Source organism: Vipera ursinii, assembly GCF_947247035.1.
Source record: "Vipera ursinii genome assembly, chromosome: 10".
Lineage (NCBI taxonomy): Eukaryota > Metazoa > Chordata > Lepidosauria > Squamata > Viperidae > Vipera > Vipera ursinii.
In genome coordinates, this window is record NC_139520.1 from 13,922,499 (window position 1) to 13,940,031 (window position 17,533).

General features: G+C 41.8%; 1 protein-coding gene across 1 annotated transcript; it reads left to right on the forward strand.

Moving 5' to 3' along the window:
- Window positions 1-9,562: 9,562 nt before the first annotated feature.
- LOC310645217 (C-signal-like) lies at window positions 9,563-16,227 on the forward strand. Its single transcript, XM_083370773.1, has 6 exons — window positions 9,563-9,712; window positions 10,814-10,865; window positions 11,443-11,630; window positions 12,334-12,492; window positions 14,906-15,016; window positions 15,817-16,227. Exons 1-6 carry the CDS (start codon window positions 9,566-9,568, stop codon window positions 15,934-15,936), a joined length of 777 nt encoding a protein of 258 aa, XP_083226899.1. The 5' UTR covers window positions 9,563-9,565; the 3' UTR covers window positions 15,937-16,227.
- Window positions 16,228-17,533: the final 1,306 nt, after the last annotated feature.

Here is a 17,533-nt window from a genome sequence, read left to right on the forward strand (position 1 = left end):
AGAATCTTTTATTCGAGAAACCAAGTATCGGAACTACATAGTTGAAGCCAAAAACTGAGTTCCCCTCCCTTGGGACAAAGTAGCAAAGCACAATTCCCTCCTCCAATTAACAGTCATAAATCACATTCCCCAATTAACTTGAAGTGGGATTTCTCCCCAGCTCTCCAAATCTCTATCAACTCTGGAACTACAGTAATAACCTTGGGTTCCCACGGCTGAGTTACCTGCACACCAGTATAATCTGGAGGGTTTAGCTGCTTAAAGAGGCACACCAAACAAATAGAGAATGTTCAAGAGAACATCTTGATAATATTTTTTTCATACTTGTAAATGTCTACAATATTAATTACACAAACATGTCTATTTATAAAAGCCTTGGTGGAGCAGTGGGCTAATGCCTCCTTAAGTAACACCAGCTGCCTGCAATTAGTGCAGGTTCGCATCCCACCAGGCTCAAGGTTGACTCAGCCTTCCATCCTTCCGAGGTAGGTAAAATGAGGACCCATATTGTTGGGGGCAATTAAGCTGACTTTGTAATAATGCCGCTTGGGGGTGGCCCTGAAAGCCCTAATAAGCAGGCATATACATAGAATGAAGGCTACTGCTAAGCTTGTAAGCCGCCCTGAGTCTTCGGAGAAGGGCGGGATATAAATGGAATTAAAATAAATAAATAAAAAATAAATAAATTTACACATGACGATTCTATGAAATTGCACAGAGCAACCTTTTTGTTCTCTCATTAAGAAAAAGAGTATCAATCATAGTAAAGAGCAGCAACAATCACTGGCCACTAAGTGTTGCAACTTAATAAAGGTACAAGCTTACTCACAACATCAGATTTCCCTTCCAAATCTGCATACATAATTGGTTTTAGCTCTATGTGTCTGTGCCTGCTCTGAATACATAGACATGTTTGAATTCATCTCCCATCCTTTGAGCTTCTAGAAATAGAGGTGAAAAGAGGTGAACCAGGAATCACTGTGATTGGGCCAAAAGAAACTAAGAGACTAAAGAAAACACGCTCAAGCGCTTTGGATGCAGAGGGTCTCTTTAAATTCTACTTAATTTTAATTTTCACCTAGCCTCATCCTGCATACAGGTACATGAAGTTGTGAACACATTTTCTGGGCTTCTATAAGTTACTGACTGACAATAACTTTCGACAACATTAAGTGTGGCGTCTACCAAGTCCATCTCTAAGAAGAAGGCTGAAGACATGACATCAGGGTGATTCTGGCAATGTCTTGGGCTTGGTTTCAGCAGTATTTTTGTGTTGGTTTTTCGGAATCCCTGCCTAAGCTTCTCTTGGGGTATTTTGAAATTTAACAGAATGAAAACAACAGTGGCATTCTTGGAGTAGGTGATGTCTATTCAGCTCAGTGTGGAAGTCTCAAAATTGCACTGCAGACAAGACACATGTTCTTGTGATTGTTGATGCAACTTGCAACGTTATTGCTCGCTGGAAGCAATTCTGGCAGCTGCAAACCACAGTTCCAACTTCCAGAATTACACTTCTACCTAAATACACAAACCAATAATGAAATAGTACACTTAAGAAAGGGACGAAGTGAAAGTCTTTCTTTCTCAGCATACCCTTTTTGTACGGGAATCAAACTCCTCCCATGGAAATCTATTAAAGAAAAGTTACATAGAATAAAACTTTACATACTTTGTGAAAGATCTCACATTCGGGTTTAAAACAGGATAACAGGATAACAGAGGTCTTCTAGTCCAACTCCCAGCTCAAGCAGGAGACCCTATGTAATTTCAGACAAATGGCTGTCCAGTCTCTTCTTAAAAACCTCCAGTGTTGGAGCCTCAGCAACCTCTGTAGGCAAGCTATTCCACTGGTTAATTGCTGTGTCAGGAAATTTCTCCTTAGGATCTCTCTGTTAAGCTTCCATTCATGTCTATGAGATTCTCAATCATCTGGGTCATGGTTGTCCCAAAGGTGCTATTTCAAGAGGCAACTGGACTTCCTTGTTTTTAGAATACAGCTGGAAGGGACCTTGGAGGTCTTCTAGTCCAGCCCCCTGCTCAAGCAGGAGAACCTATGTCATCCCAGACAGGTGATTGTCCAGTCTCTTCTTAAAAATTTCCAGTGATGGAGTGCCCAAAAATAAGAGTAACAACAAAAAAAGGAAACATTTTAATTTAATTTAATTTAATTTAATTATTATATTTGTATACCGCCCTTCTCCCGAAGGACTCAGGGCGGTGAACAGGGCACATATAAAAAATACAGGATACAAAAATTAAAAAGAATTAAATAGTAGCCCAGCTAAAACAATCGATAACAATATAAAAATCCCCATTAAAACCCCAACATATCCCCATCAGGCCAGGCCGGCTTGTTCAAATAGATGGGTCTTCAGACCGCGTCGGAAGGAGCGAAGGTCAGGTGCTTTTCATCCAAGAAGCTTCTTCAGCCCTTATATTCTTCAGAATATAAATCCTTCCATTCCCCACCATCCAGTCAGACCTGAAGAAGCTTCTTGGATGAGAAAAACGTCTCCAAAGAAAAACAAGAAAGTCTAGTTGCCTCTTGAAAAAGCACCTTTGGGGCTCCCATCCATGATTTCCCTGTCACCCCTTGTCCTTCTTTTCCTTAAAGCAGGGGTCTTCAAACTTGGCCCTTTTATGACTTGTGGACTTCAACTCCCAGAATTCCTCAGCCAGCCAGCATGGGATCGGGAGATGGCCGGATACTGTAATAGTTAAAAATCGGATCGCGACCACGTGACTGTGGGAAATGCTCACGAGCGCTGTGGCTTCCAAGACGGGTCGCAAATCATCTTCCCCCCCCCCCCACCCCAGCACTGTCGTAATTTTGGATATTCCCGTTGTCTGTCTTCGTCACTATTTGGTTCCTTCTGATTATTATTATTGTTGTTGTTATTGTTATTATTGCAAGTTTGTCTCTTTTTCTTGGAAAACTCTATTGTAAGTGTCTTGGCTTGCTTCGCTGTGTGGTATGTTGTATATCACCTCTGTTTTCCGAAGTTGGGCGCCTTGTTATTATCTCTGTTTTCTTTCCGTTGATTTTCTACAGGCGGTCCTCCACTTATAACAGTTCGTTTAGTGACCAAAGCTACAACAGCACTGAAAAAAAGTGACTGTTGCAGCATCCCCATGGTCACGTGATCAAAATTGAGACCCTTAGCCACTGACTCATATTTATGACGGCTGCAGTGTCCCAGGGGCCATGGGATCACTTTTTGTGACAAGCAAAGTCAGTGGGGAATCTAGATTCGCTTAACAACCGTGTTATTAACAAGTGCAGTGATTCACTTAACAACAGTGGCATGAAAGGTTGTAAAATGGGGCAAAACTAACTTAACAGATGTCTTGCTTAGCAACAGAAATTTTGGGCTTAACTGTGGTCGTAAGTTGAGGGCTATCTGTATTAAGAAAAACAGCCAAACTCTGGTTTTCTTCACCAACTGATATATAGTTCTTCGTGATTTCATAATTCTTAGTGCTAATAATCTGTGCAAGAGTCCCTCTTGTATTTATTTGTTTTTCAGTTTTGATCCTAATGTTTATTTTTTTTTTCTAATCCTGTTGGCCAAGACTTTGAGTGCAATTCCAAATAGCAATGGAAAGAGTACCACACCTTTGCCTTGAGGCTTTGCCAAATGAAAAGGTTACAGAAAATGTTTGGCTTCGATTGCTGGTATCTGAGCAGGAACTCGGCATGTTCCAACATTAATGAGCAAATGGGCACTGTAGATTTCTAATCTTTCAAACGCCTTTTTAAAATCATTTCATGACATCCGATCAACCCAAACCTTAGAAAAAGGTAGTCCCTGACTTACGACCACAACGGAGTCCACAAATGTTAGTGAAACGTTTGTGTGAATTTTGCTGCATTTTTTTTTCTTGCCGCATTTGTTCAGTCAGTCATGGCAGTTGTTAAGCTAGTAACCTGGTTGTTAAGTAAATCTGGCTTCCCCATTGACTTTGCTTGTCAGAAGGTTGCAAAAGAGCCTTGGTGGAGCAGTGGGCTAATGCCTCCTTAAGTAACAGCAGCTGCCTGCAATTAGTGCAGGTTCGCATCCCACCAGGCTCAAGGTTGACTCAGCCTTCCATCCTTCCGAGGTAGGTAAAATGAGGACCCAGATTGTTGGGGGCAATTAAGCTGACTTTGTAATAATGCCGCTTGGGGTGTGTGTGTGAAAGCCCTAATAATAAGCAGGCATATACATAGAATGAAGGCTATTGCTAAGCACATTGATTTGTGCTTCTTAGATTGTAAGCCGCCCTGAGTCTTCGGAGAAGGGCGGGATATTAGTGCAGGTTCGAGTCCCACCAGGCTCAAGGTTGACTCAGCCTTCCATCCTTCCGAGGTAGGTAAAATGAGGACCCAGATTGTTGGGGGCAATAAGCTGACTTTGTAATAATGCCGCTTGGGGGGGGTGAAAGCCCTAATAAGCAGGCATATACATAGAATGAAGGCTATTGCTAAGCACATTGATTTGTGCTTTAGATTGTAAGCCGCCCTGAGTCTTCGGAGAAGGGCGGGATATAAATGGGATTTTTTTTAAAAAAGGATGTCACACGACTGGGACACTGCCAGTGTTGTAAATACAAACCAATTGCCAAGCATCTGAATTTTGATCACATGACCATGGGGATGCTACAACGGTTGTAAGTGTGAAAAACTGCCATAAGTCACTTTTTTCAGCGGCATTGTAACTTCAAACGGCCACTAAATGAAACTGTCGTACATTGAGGACTACCTGTAAGTGGTTTACCTATGTAAACTGTGTGATGTAACCTTGAAAGAAAAGAAAAAAAAGAGAAGAAAAGTATGATATCAGAAGAAATAGTAAATGACAACAGGGATAGGATAGGCAGCCTTTTTCATGACCTGAGGGAGATAAAGAGAAACTGATTTGGGTCAAGAAAAAAAACATAATTTGATCCCATTTAGTTAGATTTTAAAATAATTTAATTTAATTTTAATTTTTTTAAAATAATTTTTTAATATTACTCTGATGATGTCTTCTAACTTCTCTGTTCGGTTTCTCAAAATTATATGTCATCAACAAATTTTGCAGTCTTAAGTCTCAGCAAATAAATATAATTTTAAGCACTTTTGCCAAGTTTTACAAAGTTTGAAGTATTTTATTTCATATTATGTGTTATCCGTTTATTAAATTTCCACTATTGTTCTATTAGAAAAGGATGTTTAAGATATAAAAAGACATACTAAAAAGAAAGCAGTGAAAAATGTTTTGTTATGGTTGTTCCAAAGGTGCCTTTTGCAAAAGGCAAAAGGACTTTCTTGGGGTTGTTGTTGTTGTTTTGAAACAAACATTTCACTTTTCATTCAAGAAGCTTCACCTCCAAGAACTGAAGAAAGTTCTTCGATGAGAAGTGTAATGTTTAAGTACAGTGGCCTTTTGGGGGAAAAAAACCCTTTGGGAACAAGGAGCTATAACGTTGCAAGTTCTATCAAAATCGCAACTTGTTTTTAATTACAATGACAACTGCTAAGATGAATAATCCGATTTGGTAAAGGTTACCACCCATGTTGAAGAGAATGTTATCCAAGAAAAAAAATTTAAGTAGCTCTTTTACTTCTATGATGTTCCGAAATAGTCCAAGGCAAACTTTTTCTTTTCTTGGGCAGGAATGCTACTGCTGGAGCCAACCCCCAAGAAATTAGCAGAATCACCACAACATCAGCACCAGAAGATAGTCGTGGTAGACCCTCTACTCAATGTATGCCAATGTTAGTATGAGTCGGAAGCCAGGCGGTGACCCCAACACAGCAGCCTTCTTCTGCTTCTCAATAGTGCCTTAGAGAAACTCAGAAAAGGTGTGGTGTACATCTGCGTGCCCCTAAGTTCAGGATAACTGAGGCCATGTGAAAATAATTTTTAATCTTCTGCATCCAACTTGCCCGGACACGTTTTCTTCACTTAGTTCCCATAGACGCACCCAAAGCGATTTTTCTTTCATCTCTTTTCACCTCTTCTTCTATAAGCTCAAAAAAATGAAGATCAACTCAGATATCGCTAAGCGATACCAACAGGTATGAACACATAGAACTAACACCAATCATGTGCTTGTATTTGATATTGTGAGTATTGTGTTGTCTCAACAAGGGAGGCGATTCCCTTTTTTAAACTGAGAAATCTGCCATAGTCTCTTTCAAAGAGATGGCCAAGCTTGCACCAGAAAGGTAGTGTAGAGAGTGGTGAGGACAGCAGAAAAGATCATTGGCTGTTTCCTCCCTTCCATCCAGGACATAGCACAGAACGTGTTGCTTGAACAGGGTCCGCAAGATTGTCTAGGACACTACATATCCTCTTCATGATCCGTTTGCCTTTTTACCTTCCAGGAGGGGGCTCCGTGGTATCCAAAGCAGAACATCCAGATTCAGTCGCAGTTTTATTCCATACAGTATTTAACCTTCTGAACTCTCAAGCTTCCTCTTTCCGCTAGGTATTCAAGATGGACAGTGATTAATATTCATATGTTATTTATAATGAAAGGATGTAAGTTGATACATATGTTGTATATAGCACGTTCAGATGTGTGTTACTGTTACGTATGTGTACACTTTTGAGAGCAAGCAACAAAACTTCATTTTTAACATGTGCCAATGTGCACACATTATCTATCTAGTAGCTTTGGCCACCTAATGAGAAGGAAGGACTCACTGGAGAAGAGCCTAATGCTGGGAAAGGTTGAGGGCAAGAGAAGAAGGGGACGACAGAGAACGAGGTGGCTGGATGGAGTCACTGAAGCAGGAGACGTGAGCTTAAATGGACTCCAGAAGATGATAGAGGGCAAGAAGGCCTGGAGGAACGTTGTCCATGGGGTCACGATGGGTCGGACACGACTTTGCAACTAACAACATCTAGTAGCTTGCAAACTGTGGTCCATTGTCGGTGGGGGTGTTCCCTGGCAAAAGAATAGGCAAGGGGTAAAGAAAACAGTGGAAAAAAGTCTAAAATCTAAGGCAACATCAACTTGGTTTTAGAAAGGAAAGTTCTGTTTATTAATTTCTGAGATGACCACTAGAATACGGCTTGCATGTCACCCTCATAGTTAACGGAACCATTGTTGACCCGCTTGGTCCAATTTTAGGCCATTTCCCACTGCATCATAAAGAATCTCTTGGAGTTTACAAAAATCCAATTGGCTCAATTTCACCTGACCATTTTGTAGTTGTAGTCTACAAACACATTCCTCGTGTTCAACCCAAGTTCTAGAGTTGTAGTTAGTTCTTGCTTTTTAATTCCTAGTCCAACCAATTTTGTTCTGGTTTTTTTTCCTGCTGTATAAAGTTTGGGGGTTTTTCCCCCTCCAATTTGCTTACCATTACAGGTGGTCCGTGACTTAAAATTACTGTTGCCAAGTGAAACATTTGTTAAGTGAATTTTGCCCCATTTTAATGATCTTTCTTGCCACCTTAAGTGAATCCCTGCAATTATTTAGTTAGCCACACGGTTGCTAAGTGAATCTGGCTTCCCCACTGACTTTGCTTGTAAGGAGGTCACAAAAGGGGACCACATGACCCCAGGGCACTGCAGCCGTCGTAAGCACAAGTCAGTTGTCAAGCATTCAAATTTTGATCACGGGACTACGGGGATGCTGCAACCGTTGTGCAAAACGGTCATAAGTCACTTTTTTCAGTGCCGTGATAACTTTGAACGCTCAGTAAATGAACTCTTGTAAGTTGAGGACTTCCCATGTCAGTCTGCACTGATCCAGGATGCCCCACAATTCACAAAGTCTCCTGTTTGGCAGGCTGCATTGGCTGGCATTCAGTGAGCATATTCAGAGCAGACTGGCAGACAGAGATGCGTGGAGAAGAAAAGAGATGGATGATCTGAGTGCATATTCCAGCCTGTTCAGAGGTGTCTTTTGTAGCTGAAGGGCTGGCTTGAGCAATAAGCTGAACACGAGGCCGAACGCTCATGTTTTAAATTGGTAGGAATGCGCTTCATATCGTCTCTTAATCTCTTCCAAGTTAATTCACTTCCTCTCTCCCCAGCCCCTGTTGGCAGTGATTCTGGGTTGGTTACCAGAAAGTGGAAAATATCTGTTCAAAACCTTGCTAAATCTATTCAATGAAGGTTCTAATGTCTTTATTTGGAGAAAGATGTTCTGGAGGGTCCCTCAAACCTCGTGTTCGATAGCACACCTGGAGGTACCGCAACGCTCCCAATTGCCTGCCTCTGATCTGATCTGGAAGCTGAAGAAGCATCAGCCAACTGCCTGTTAGCAGTTTGGAAGGGATGAAGGATGGAAGGGAACCAGCTAATATATTATACTTTCTAACCTTAAAGATATAGACAGCACATACTGAGTTATTTGTAAAAACAATAAAAGCGGGATACCAATAAATACTGATAAGACATTTTCAATATTAACATTGAGCCGTTACAGTGGGAAAGTGGTTGTAAGGTTCTCTTATATTTATAAACACATCAGAACTTACCCTTCCATTTTTTGCTCATGGGCTCATCTGCACCAGAGTGCAGCAATAAGACAACCCCTTATAGTCAATTGCCTTCCAAGCAGATTTGTGGTGGAGCTTGCTTCGTTGAAAAGTTGATGATGTCTGCTTTGTTGAAGCTCATGCCTCTCTGGGGATCTTCTTGACGTGTATTCCTCAGCAAAGGAAAGAATGCCTGGAGAATAAAAGAAAGACACGAAGTGCATTCAGTCTTCTGTAAGGAAAGCTGAAACAGGTACCTCTCAGCCATTCTCAAGGAGAAGGCCCACCCAAATGGATCCAACTTACAACTTGGTTTCCATCAATAAAACCTTTCTGTTCTTACTATATCCAAATATGTCTACTGCCAAGCATCAGTACCAATTTGTGTGCTAAGAGTCAGATCCAACTTTAGTGTTAATGGTTCATGGAGGTCCCACCCTTCATTAATTCCCATCTGGTTGCAGCTATTCCACCAGGGTCCTGCAGAAAGAGAAGAGATGAGAAATTGGGCCACTCCATGGAGTTAGCGTGGAGTTATTGGTTTGGTCTCACCACCTGAACTGCTTTCTACTTCAGCTGATGAAAACAAGCTTTGAAAAGAGGAGTAATATTAAGAAACAGGTCTTTTCGCTTTTTCTCACTTGACCCCACAATCCTTCTTTTGTGTAGCAAAGCCGTTTCTGACATACCTTCCAATCCACCTGTCTGTGTCTCTGAGAATAGATATTGTTGTAAACCCATAAAGCAATAAACACTGAGATTTTCAGAAACTTAACAACCATCGTAAAGTGGATGAATTTGCTAATTTGGTTGGAAAGCTTTTCTTTAGTACAGATAAAAGAAATGAAGGAACGTTTACACCGAAAATGGCAAGCTAAACAATTGCTTAGAAAACAAAATCCCTGCTACAAGACCTGACACAACTCTATAGGTGTTGGGCAAACCCCTCTTTTCTTATCTTTTTTTCAAAGTCTTATGATGTTTCGGACCCAGGTGTCACCCAACTTACATAACATGAGAGGAGGGACTAAGAAAAGTGAGTTGCAACAAAATTTAAGGAAATGCACAAAGCAGTTTCTTAGTTAGCCTGGGCTGTCAAGGGAGATGCAGCAACTGAATCCACGCAGCGTTCTGGTGACCGGCTCCAATCGGGGAATCGGCTTGGAGGTGGTCAGGCAGCTGGTAGGGAAAAGCAACCCCCCCAAATGGATCTTTGCCACTTGCCGGGACCCAGCTGGACCCCGTGCTCAGGTAAGTCATAAGGTGGAATCTGTTAGGAGACAGAAATTCACTCAGTCTTAAATAATTATCTAAGTACCTTAAGCTCTTGAGTGGAAAGAACAACAAGTGGGAAACGATGGCCCTTTTATGGCTTGTGGACTTCAGCTCCTTGAATTCTTAAGCCAGCCATGCTGGTTCAGGAATTCTGGGAGTTGAAGTCCACCCAGTCATAAAGGGGGCATGGTTCCTAACCTCTCTCCTAGCTGATGATGGTGCAGGCATGATTGGGTTAGACACGGAGATAATGAAACACACGAGTTTGTTAAATGAAAACTGCTTATATTTCAAAATGTATAGTGATGCTTTCCTTTGCAGAACAGAGTCAGCCGGAGACTTTTTTATGTTTATGCAGGGCAATTTTATAAAGTTGTATGGATGCTGTAGAGGGACGCGGTGGCTCAGTGGGTTAGGACGCTGAGCTTGTCGATCAGATGGTCGGCAGTTTGGCGGGTCGAATCCCAAGTGCCGCGTAACAGAGTGAGCGCCTGTTACGCGTCCCAGCTTCTGCCAACCTAGCAGTTCGAAAGCACGTAAAAATGCAAGTAGAAAAATAGGGACCACTACGGTGGGAAGGTAACAGCGTTCCATGCGCCTTTGGCGTCTAGTCATGCCGGCCACATGACCACGGAGACGTCATCGGACAAGCGCTGGCTCTTCGGCTTTGAAACGGAGATGAGCACCGGCCCCTAGAGTCGGAAACGACTAGCACACATGTGCGGGGGAACCTTTACCTTTACTTTTTATGGATGCTGTGCTAAGTGAGAATGGGACCACGTGGGATTTTATCCTCTTCTACTTTTTCTTCTTATCCCTTTTCCAGTAAGCCATTTGCAGAATGTGCTTCTACACAGCCTGAGATTTTTTTTTCAGGACCATCTTAGACTATCCCACTATCCTTGAACTCCCTTTAAAGAGTGTGGTTATTTTTCAGTTCTTCACCCACTTCTGAGCCGTTGGGAAACAATGGACAATATGTACCAGAGTTGCCTTTCAGATCTCGCAGAAACACTTTTGCAGCAGTTAGCTAAAAAGGGAAAGGCACTAAGTTTGTGCGATTTTTTTTCCTTGCAGGACCTGAAGAATTTGGCAGCTGAATACCCCCAAATTGTCATCATCGCATTAGGTGTGTATCCTGAAAATCCCTTGGGTTCTTCATTATGTGTGTCCAGTCACAATTAGTCAATAAAGAATATTCTATATTTTATTAGCTGGAGAGTAAAGAGTTGAAAGGCATTGATTCCATGAACCCACATCACAGCGATGAACATTGTCCAGTATTATAATTGAATATGTAGCTTGAATTCCAAAACCAGACAAAGAAGCATTCTGCTAGGCAGATACATTGGAAGAATAATATCCCACACTGTTGTATTCTTTAAGAGCACGCTTGCCAAAACAAACAAATCTGGCTTAAATAAATCATGGCTTCATGCAATGCTTTATCCCATCCATATTTTAATAAAACAATTGATCTCAGATACACTTTTGTCTTTATTGGTTTCATGAAGAAGCTCTGTTTTTTGGACTACATGTCTCTATGGTCTTAGGTCTCATCCAGGAATGTCATTTTGTTTTTGTTTTTTGTTTTTAAAAAAGAAATTAAAAAGTGTAATATGCACAAAATACAAAATAAATTCATTTGACCATTGTGGGGTATGCAAACTGGACATCAAATAACATACGTTTATTTCCCACTGTAGATGCGAATGATCCATCCAGCGTCAAGGCTGCAGCAGCCAAAGTTACAGAAGACCTAAAAGGGGCTGGATTGAACCTCTTGATTAACAATGCAGCGATAGTAAATATGAACAGCTTTGAGTATGAATCGCCCGAGAGCATGGCTGACACCTACAGAACCAATGTGATTGGGCCCATGATAGTCGTCCAGGTAAGGGAACTTTGCACTCCTTTCCTCTCTGAGTTGAAAGAATATTTAGAAGCAGCCATTCCAGACACCAGGTTTTGGCCTGTTTGCATTTTTTTTCCTGGTCTAAAGTCCTCCAGGTTGATGCTGACCTTTCTCCAGAGTACTCAGTGAGGAACTTTTGTCCACTCCCTCCCTCTCTGCCCGAAAAATCCCCTCACAGATTTGTGGTTTTAAGAATGAATCCTGAGCTCTTAGAACCCTTTCAGAATGGTATATCAGGACCTGAATAAAAATTTTGTCCTCTAGTCACACAGATCGTGATAATAAGACTATGGATCTAGACCAGGGGTAGGCAACCTTGGCTCTTTCATGACTTGTGCACTTCAACTCCCAGAATTCCTGAGCCAGCATGCCTCAGCTTGGAAACTTCTCCCTTTCCCCTCAGCATGGCTGGCTCAGGAATTCTGGGAGTTGAAGTCCACGAGTCATAAAAGAGCCAAGGTTGCCTATCCCTGATCTAGACTATCAATATGGATGGAAAATTTGTGCTGTTGCATTAAGTGGGTTCCATCTGATTAGACTACAGCACGATGTTGACACTTTCTGATGAACAATTGGTATCTCTCTGGGGCCTTTTCATTAGGAATTTATATTGATTGGGAGATGTCCCAGGTCTCCTTACAGAAGATTTGAGTGCCCTTCATTTGTTCCTTTTGTCCTCCAGGCGTTCCTTCCTTTGCTGAGGAAGGCAGCTCACGAAAGTCCCCTGAAAGGCATGAGCTGCAGCAAAGCCGCCATCGTCAACGTTTCGAGTGAAGGAGGTTCCATCACAAGAGTCCTTGAATGGCATCTGTGCCACATTGTTGCTTATCGCTGTAGTAAGGTACAGAGGAACCCACGATCCAAGAGTGTAAAAGTCAATTCTGTTGCTATCATAAAGTAGGAGAAAAGTATGCTTGAATTTTATATCCCTCTTCCCACCATAACTGGTCAACGTGGTTTCATGAGAAACCTCTGCTGAGAATTAATCAGTTGGTGTCTTGAAGTTGAGTATTGTTAGTACAAGTCATTGGAAACCAGGCGGATTTATATTTTGGAGTGTTGCAACAAATTGAATGCCATGTCCACTGAATTTCATCTTAGAGCAATGTTTTCAGCCTTGGCAACTTGAAGATGTGTGGCCTTCAATTCAACTGAAGGAATTCTGGGGAATTGAATTGTATAGTGTACATCTTAAAAGTTGGCAAAGTTGAAAAACACCACCCTAAAGCCCCAGCTAGGTCCTTGGAAAAATCTATCAAGAAATCAAGCCTCTGGATGCCTGCTGATCTAGTTCATAACCAGCCAGAGAGTGCTGAAGGCTTAAGCAATCTCTCCCCAGAAATAAGTGCTAGTCCCACCTGAGATATAAGATGCCTGTCATGGTTCCAATAGATGAGATCAGTAAAAGCAAAACGCCCGAGGGGTTTCCTTAAAGAACATATTTATTGGCTACCGAGTATCGGCACAGTCAAAAGTGAAACCAAATCTGAAGTTCCCTCCCAAGAGTTGCAATATTACAAGGTTGAACTTCCCACCCCAGCACTATGTAATTATCCACATTCCCCAATAGAATACTTTGGTGGACTTTCTAACGGAAGGCTCAGACCGCCAAAAGTCGGGCAGCAATGACCTTGGTTCCCACAGGACAATTAATTGTTTATTCTAATCTTAAAACCAATCATTCCCCCCTGCCAGTACTGTGGCCGTTTCAGTGTTGACAATACCCATGAGCCTCTTCGGTATCTTAGATGAAGACTGTTTTCCTGATGTCAATCATTCGTGAAGTTGGAAGAGAGCTAAGAGTTCATTTTCTCAATACATACATTCTAGGCAAATAATCCTTCTGGGCCACTTCCACTTCCCAGTCCTTTAACCTGTCAGATACATGTGGAACAGAAAATATTGTTTGTCTACATGTGCAAGCAAAAACTGGATGCCAACCAAGCTTGAGACTTTTCCAAGAAAGTGACAGCAAATCTGTTGCTTCTTAGAGGATATCAGTGTTCTGTTCCAGCCTACGACTGGCCCTGTTTGAATGTCAGGGACAACCCCTTTTTATAATCAACAGGCTGGAACTAACCCAACCAAATTTATTTACAAAAGTTAAACCAAAAATTCAAACAAGACTTAAACCAAAAAGGTTAAACAAGAGTTTAAACAATAACAGACCAGGACTCTCGCAGAAGCTCTTCAAACGGTTGCCTTCAGCAACCAGCACCTCCCACACATTCCCCTTTTAACAGCAGTCCCAAGGCGTGGCTTCTCATTGCCTTCTCCCAAGTTGCCTCATTGCTTTCCTCTGCTCAGTGATGCTAGATTGCCTCCTGCTCCTAGCATCCCTGAACAAAGCCAGCTGTGGATAGTCTTCTTCCAATCCTTCATGCTCACACAGCTGGGTCTGAGGAGGAACAAGACAGGAGGGGCCAGGCTGAGAGTTCTGCGGTGCATCAGAACCTTCCTCTGACACCAAAGGCTCTCCAAACCCCTCCTCCTCCTCCTCTTCAGAATCGTCCGACTCAGCTGCCGAAACCACAGGCTGATGCTGAATCACAACAATCAGCAGATCATAATTCGTATCCCAGGACCAAACCGGAAATAAACAAGAGAAAAATAATTATTATGGCATATGATGGTTTGCTTTATAAAGAATGGTAGAAATAATATAACAAACCCAGTGACAGAGAATATTTCCTAAGATGTCAAGATAAAAGGGAAATATTTGAACATTACTATCAATAGCCATGCCGTAAAGTCAAAGATAAGAACATGTAATATCTTACTGCTTGCTTACCTGCCTCCTTTCTGCTAAAAAGCAGATGGTCAATGGTCATAACTCTTCAAATTCCATTAGAGACAGACAGGCATTTGAGCACAAGAGCGCCTTTAGATGTGCTATCAAGTATGACCTTCCACATAGCCATGAGCTTTCCTACCAGAACACATTCCTTCATATAAGGGCCAAGAACATTCCCTGAGTTGGCTCAGTTGAGGTTTTTATCTCCTGCCAATCAACACTGAGTCACAACCAATAGGGCTGGGGAGGGGAAGAGGTGAAACATGTCTCATAAACAGTTTAGGAGGAGAAGAAAGCTAATCCTTACCAAACAACACATGAATGTTCTGGTCTTCTGCAGGCCTGGAGGTTCAACATATTGCCCAAGACAGCTTTTCCATTACAGAAGCTACCATGGAATGAGATGGCATGTTAGAACATTCAGATGTACCATTCATTTTATTTTCCCCTTCCCTCACAGTCTGCTCTGAATATGCTCTCTAAATGCCAGTCCTTGCATCTTGCCAAAGATGAGATCTTGTGCATTGCGTTGCATCCTGGATGGGTACAGACTGACATGGGAAATAAACTGGTAAGTGAATTGGAGGGGGGGGGAAACCCCAAATTTTATAGAGTGGACAAGAAACAAAGTCAGACAAAATTAGCTGGACTACACATGGAATATTCCAAACAATTCCAGACTGTGCTGAATCTTCTCCTGAATCATGGCATTCCATGGACGATGGTCCAGCAGTTCTCAAAGTAATTTCAGCAGGTGTGCCTTGAATTTTTCTTGGGGCAATCTCAACCTAAACCAGGCTTAGTCTGAGACAATTATGTACCAAATACCACAAAGCACTTCCAGTTTGAAAAATTGGGGTTCTAGAAACAGCCCCTGGAATCACCTGATCTCAGAGGAAGTTCAGAATAAACCTGAAGAAAAGTGGATTTTCCTGAGATCACCAGAATATTACATTCCTCACGAAGAACATCTTTACATCTCTATCGATGATTTTTTTTTTATTTAGGTTAGCTGCCATTGGACTGTTTCTTTTAATTATAAAAACTACAAGTATAGACACAATGAGGGCAACATAATTGTTAATGTGCTGATAGTCATTCTCAAAAGTCAACAAATAGGATTCTCCAAAACCTATCCTGGTTCTTCTTCAGAAATATATGTGATATAATGTCACGTCTAAGAAACTTTCCTTGCAAAGAAGTTGGCATCCCATCATCTGCTGGAGATTGGAATCTGCATATAAAGTTCAGTCAGAATAAATTATCCGATTCTGATGTCCCTGACTGTTATGAAATTGATTCTCAGTTGAGGTTACCTAGGCTTTTAGTCTTTGTTCATTCCTTCATCCCTTGCCTATTCTTTTTTCCCAGGGATCAGCCCCTCTGACAACGGAGCAGAGTTTGCGAGCTACTCTGAACACCCTCGGCCGTCTCTCTGAGAAAAACACTGGCACGTTTGTTAACTGGGAAGGGAATCTTATCCCCTGGTGAGACAACCAAAAACCTGCTTCTCTGCACTGAAAGACAACGTCCTCAGCAAAGGCAATGCAGCTTTCCATCTTCTATCGGTGCTGACGACATCCTGCTCTACTGCATGTGCTCCAAATCTTGCTTGCTGCAGCTCATCCACCTGGTGCCCATACCTTGCTTAGATAGGCTCTCTCAAGCTGCACGACCCAATGATGTCTTTGGGTACTTCTAGGTGTTGCAGGATCCAAATGACTTCTGGGTGTCACTGGCAGCATTCTGCATAGCAGTGATTCCTGATCGGAGAATTTTCTTTCCTACACTTAAGCCCCAAAGGATGACCCCTTCTTCTCTTAACTCCACACCTGGGGAAGTGAATCTTGATTTGGGTTTTCTTACAAAAAAGGATCGTCTGGAACATTTTGTATTTCCAATAGGTTCTTCTTCTTCTTTTTATAAGATTATGCTTCCTGAAATAAAAGAAAATTGATTCCGTATCTCTCTTTTGTTAATGATATGTCAATTCATTTGGAGCCAAGGAAGAAGGCAACAAATGGTGGCCTTAAAATTTTGGGATACTCTACCAGGGTTTCACTGGGGGTCCTCACGAAAGACTCAGATTTATAACCTATGAGAAACTAAACAGTTCTGAGGAATAAGATTCTTTTCTTCCATTTTTCTCAATCCATCGCACTTTTGGTCCCTAGATGCAAGAATTCATCTTGATTGTCAGGACATCATCATTTTCTTTAAGTGAACTGGCTTAGTCAATTATCCTTAACTAGCAGCTTTTACCAACTTCACGTGGCATACATTTTTATCCTATAGAGTTTATTAGAAGTCAGATGTATTGCAGTAAAGCAAAGCCAGAATTGAAAATTAAGCGCCAAAATTCCTAAGTTCTATTTTTCCTTCATTTAAAGGTAAAGGTAAAGGTTCCCCCGCACATGCGTGCTAGTCGTTTCCAACTCTAGGGGCCAGTGCTCATCTCCATTTCAAAGCCGAAGAGCCAGCGCTTGTCCGAGGACGTCTCCGTGGTCATGTGGCCAGCATGACTAGATGCCAAAGGTGCACGGAACACTGTTACCTTCCCACCATAGTGGTCCCTATTTTTCTACTGGCATTTTTACGTGCTTTCGAACTGCTAGGTTGGCAGAAGCTGGGACAAGTAACAGGCGCTCACTCTGCTACACGGCACTCGGGATTCGACCCGCCAAACTGCCGACCCTCTGATCGACAAGCTCAGCGTCCTAACCCACTGAGCCACCATGTCCCTATAGAAAATCTAAGGTAACATCAATTTGGGTTTGGTAAAGAAAACTCTGTTCATTAACTTATGAAATGACCACCAGCAGATTAATAGTTATGCTTACATGTTGCTCCATAGTTAACAAAAACCACCGTTGACCCAGCTGGTCCAATTTTAAGGAATTTCCCACTACGTCATAAAGAACCTCTTGGAGTTTGCAAAATCCAAGTGGCTCAATTTCACATGACCATTTTGTAGTTGAGTGGGTTCTCCAAACACATGTTTCAACCCAGGTTTTAGAGTTCTAGATTATTCTGGTTTTTCAGAATGTTCCATTTCTTATCTAATTTTTCCCTTTTTTTCCTTCTTCTC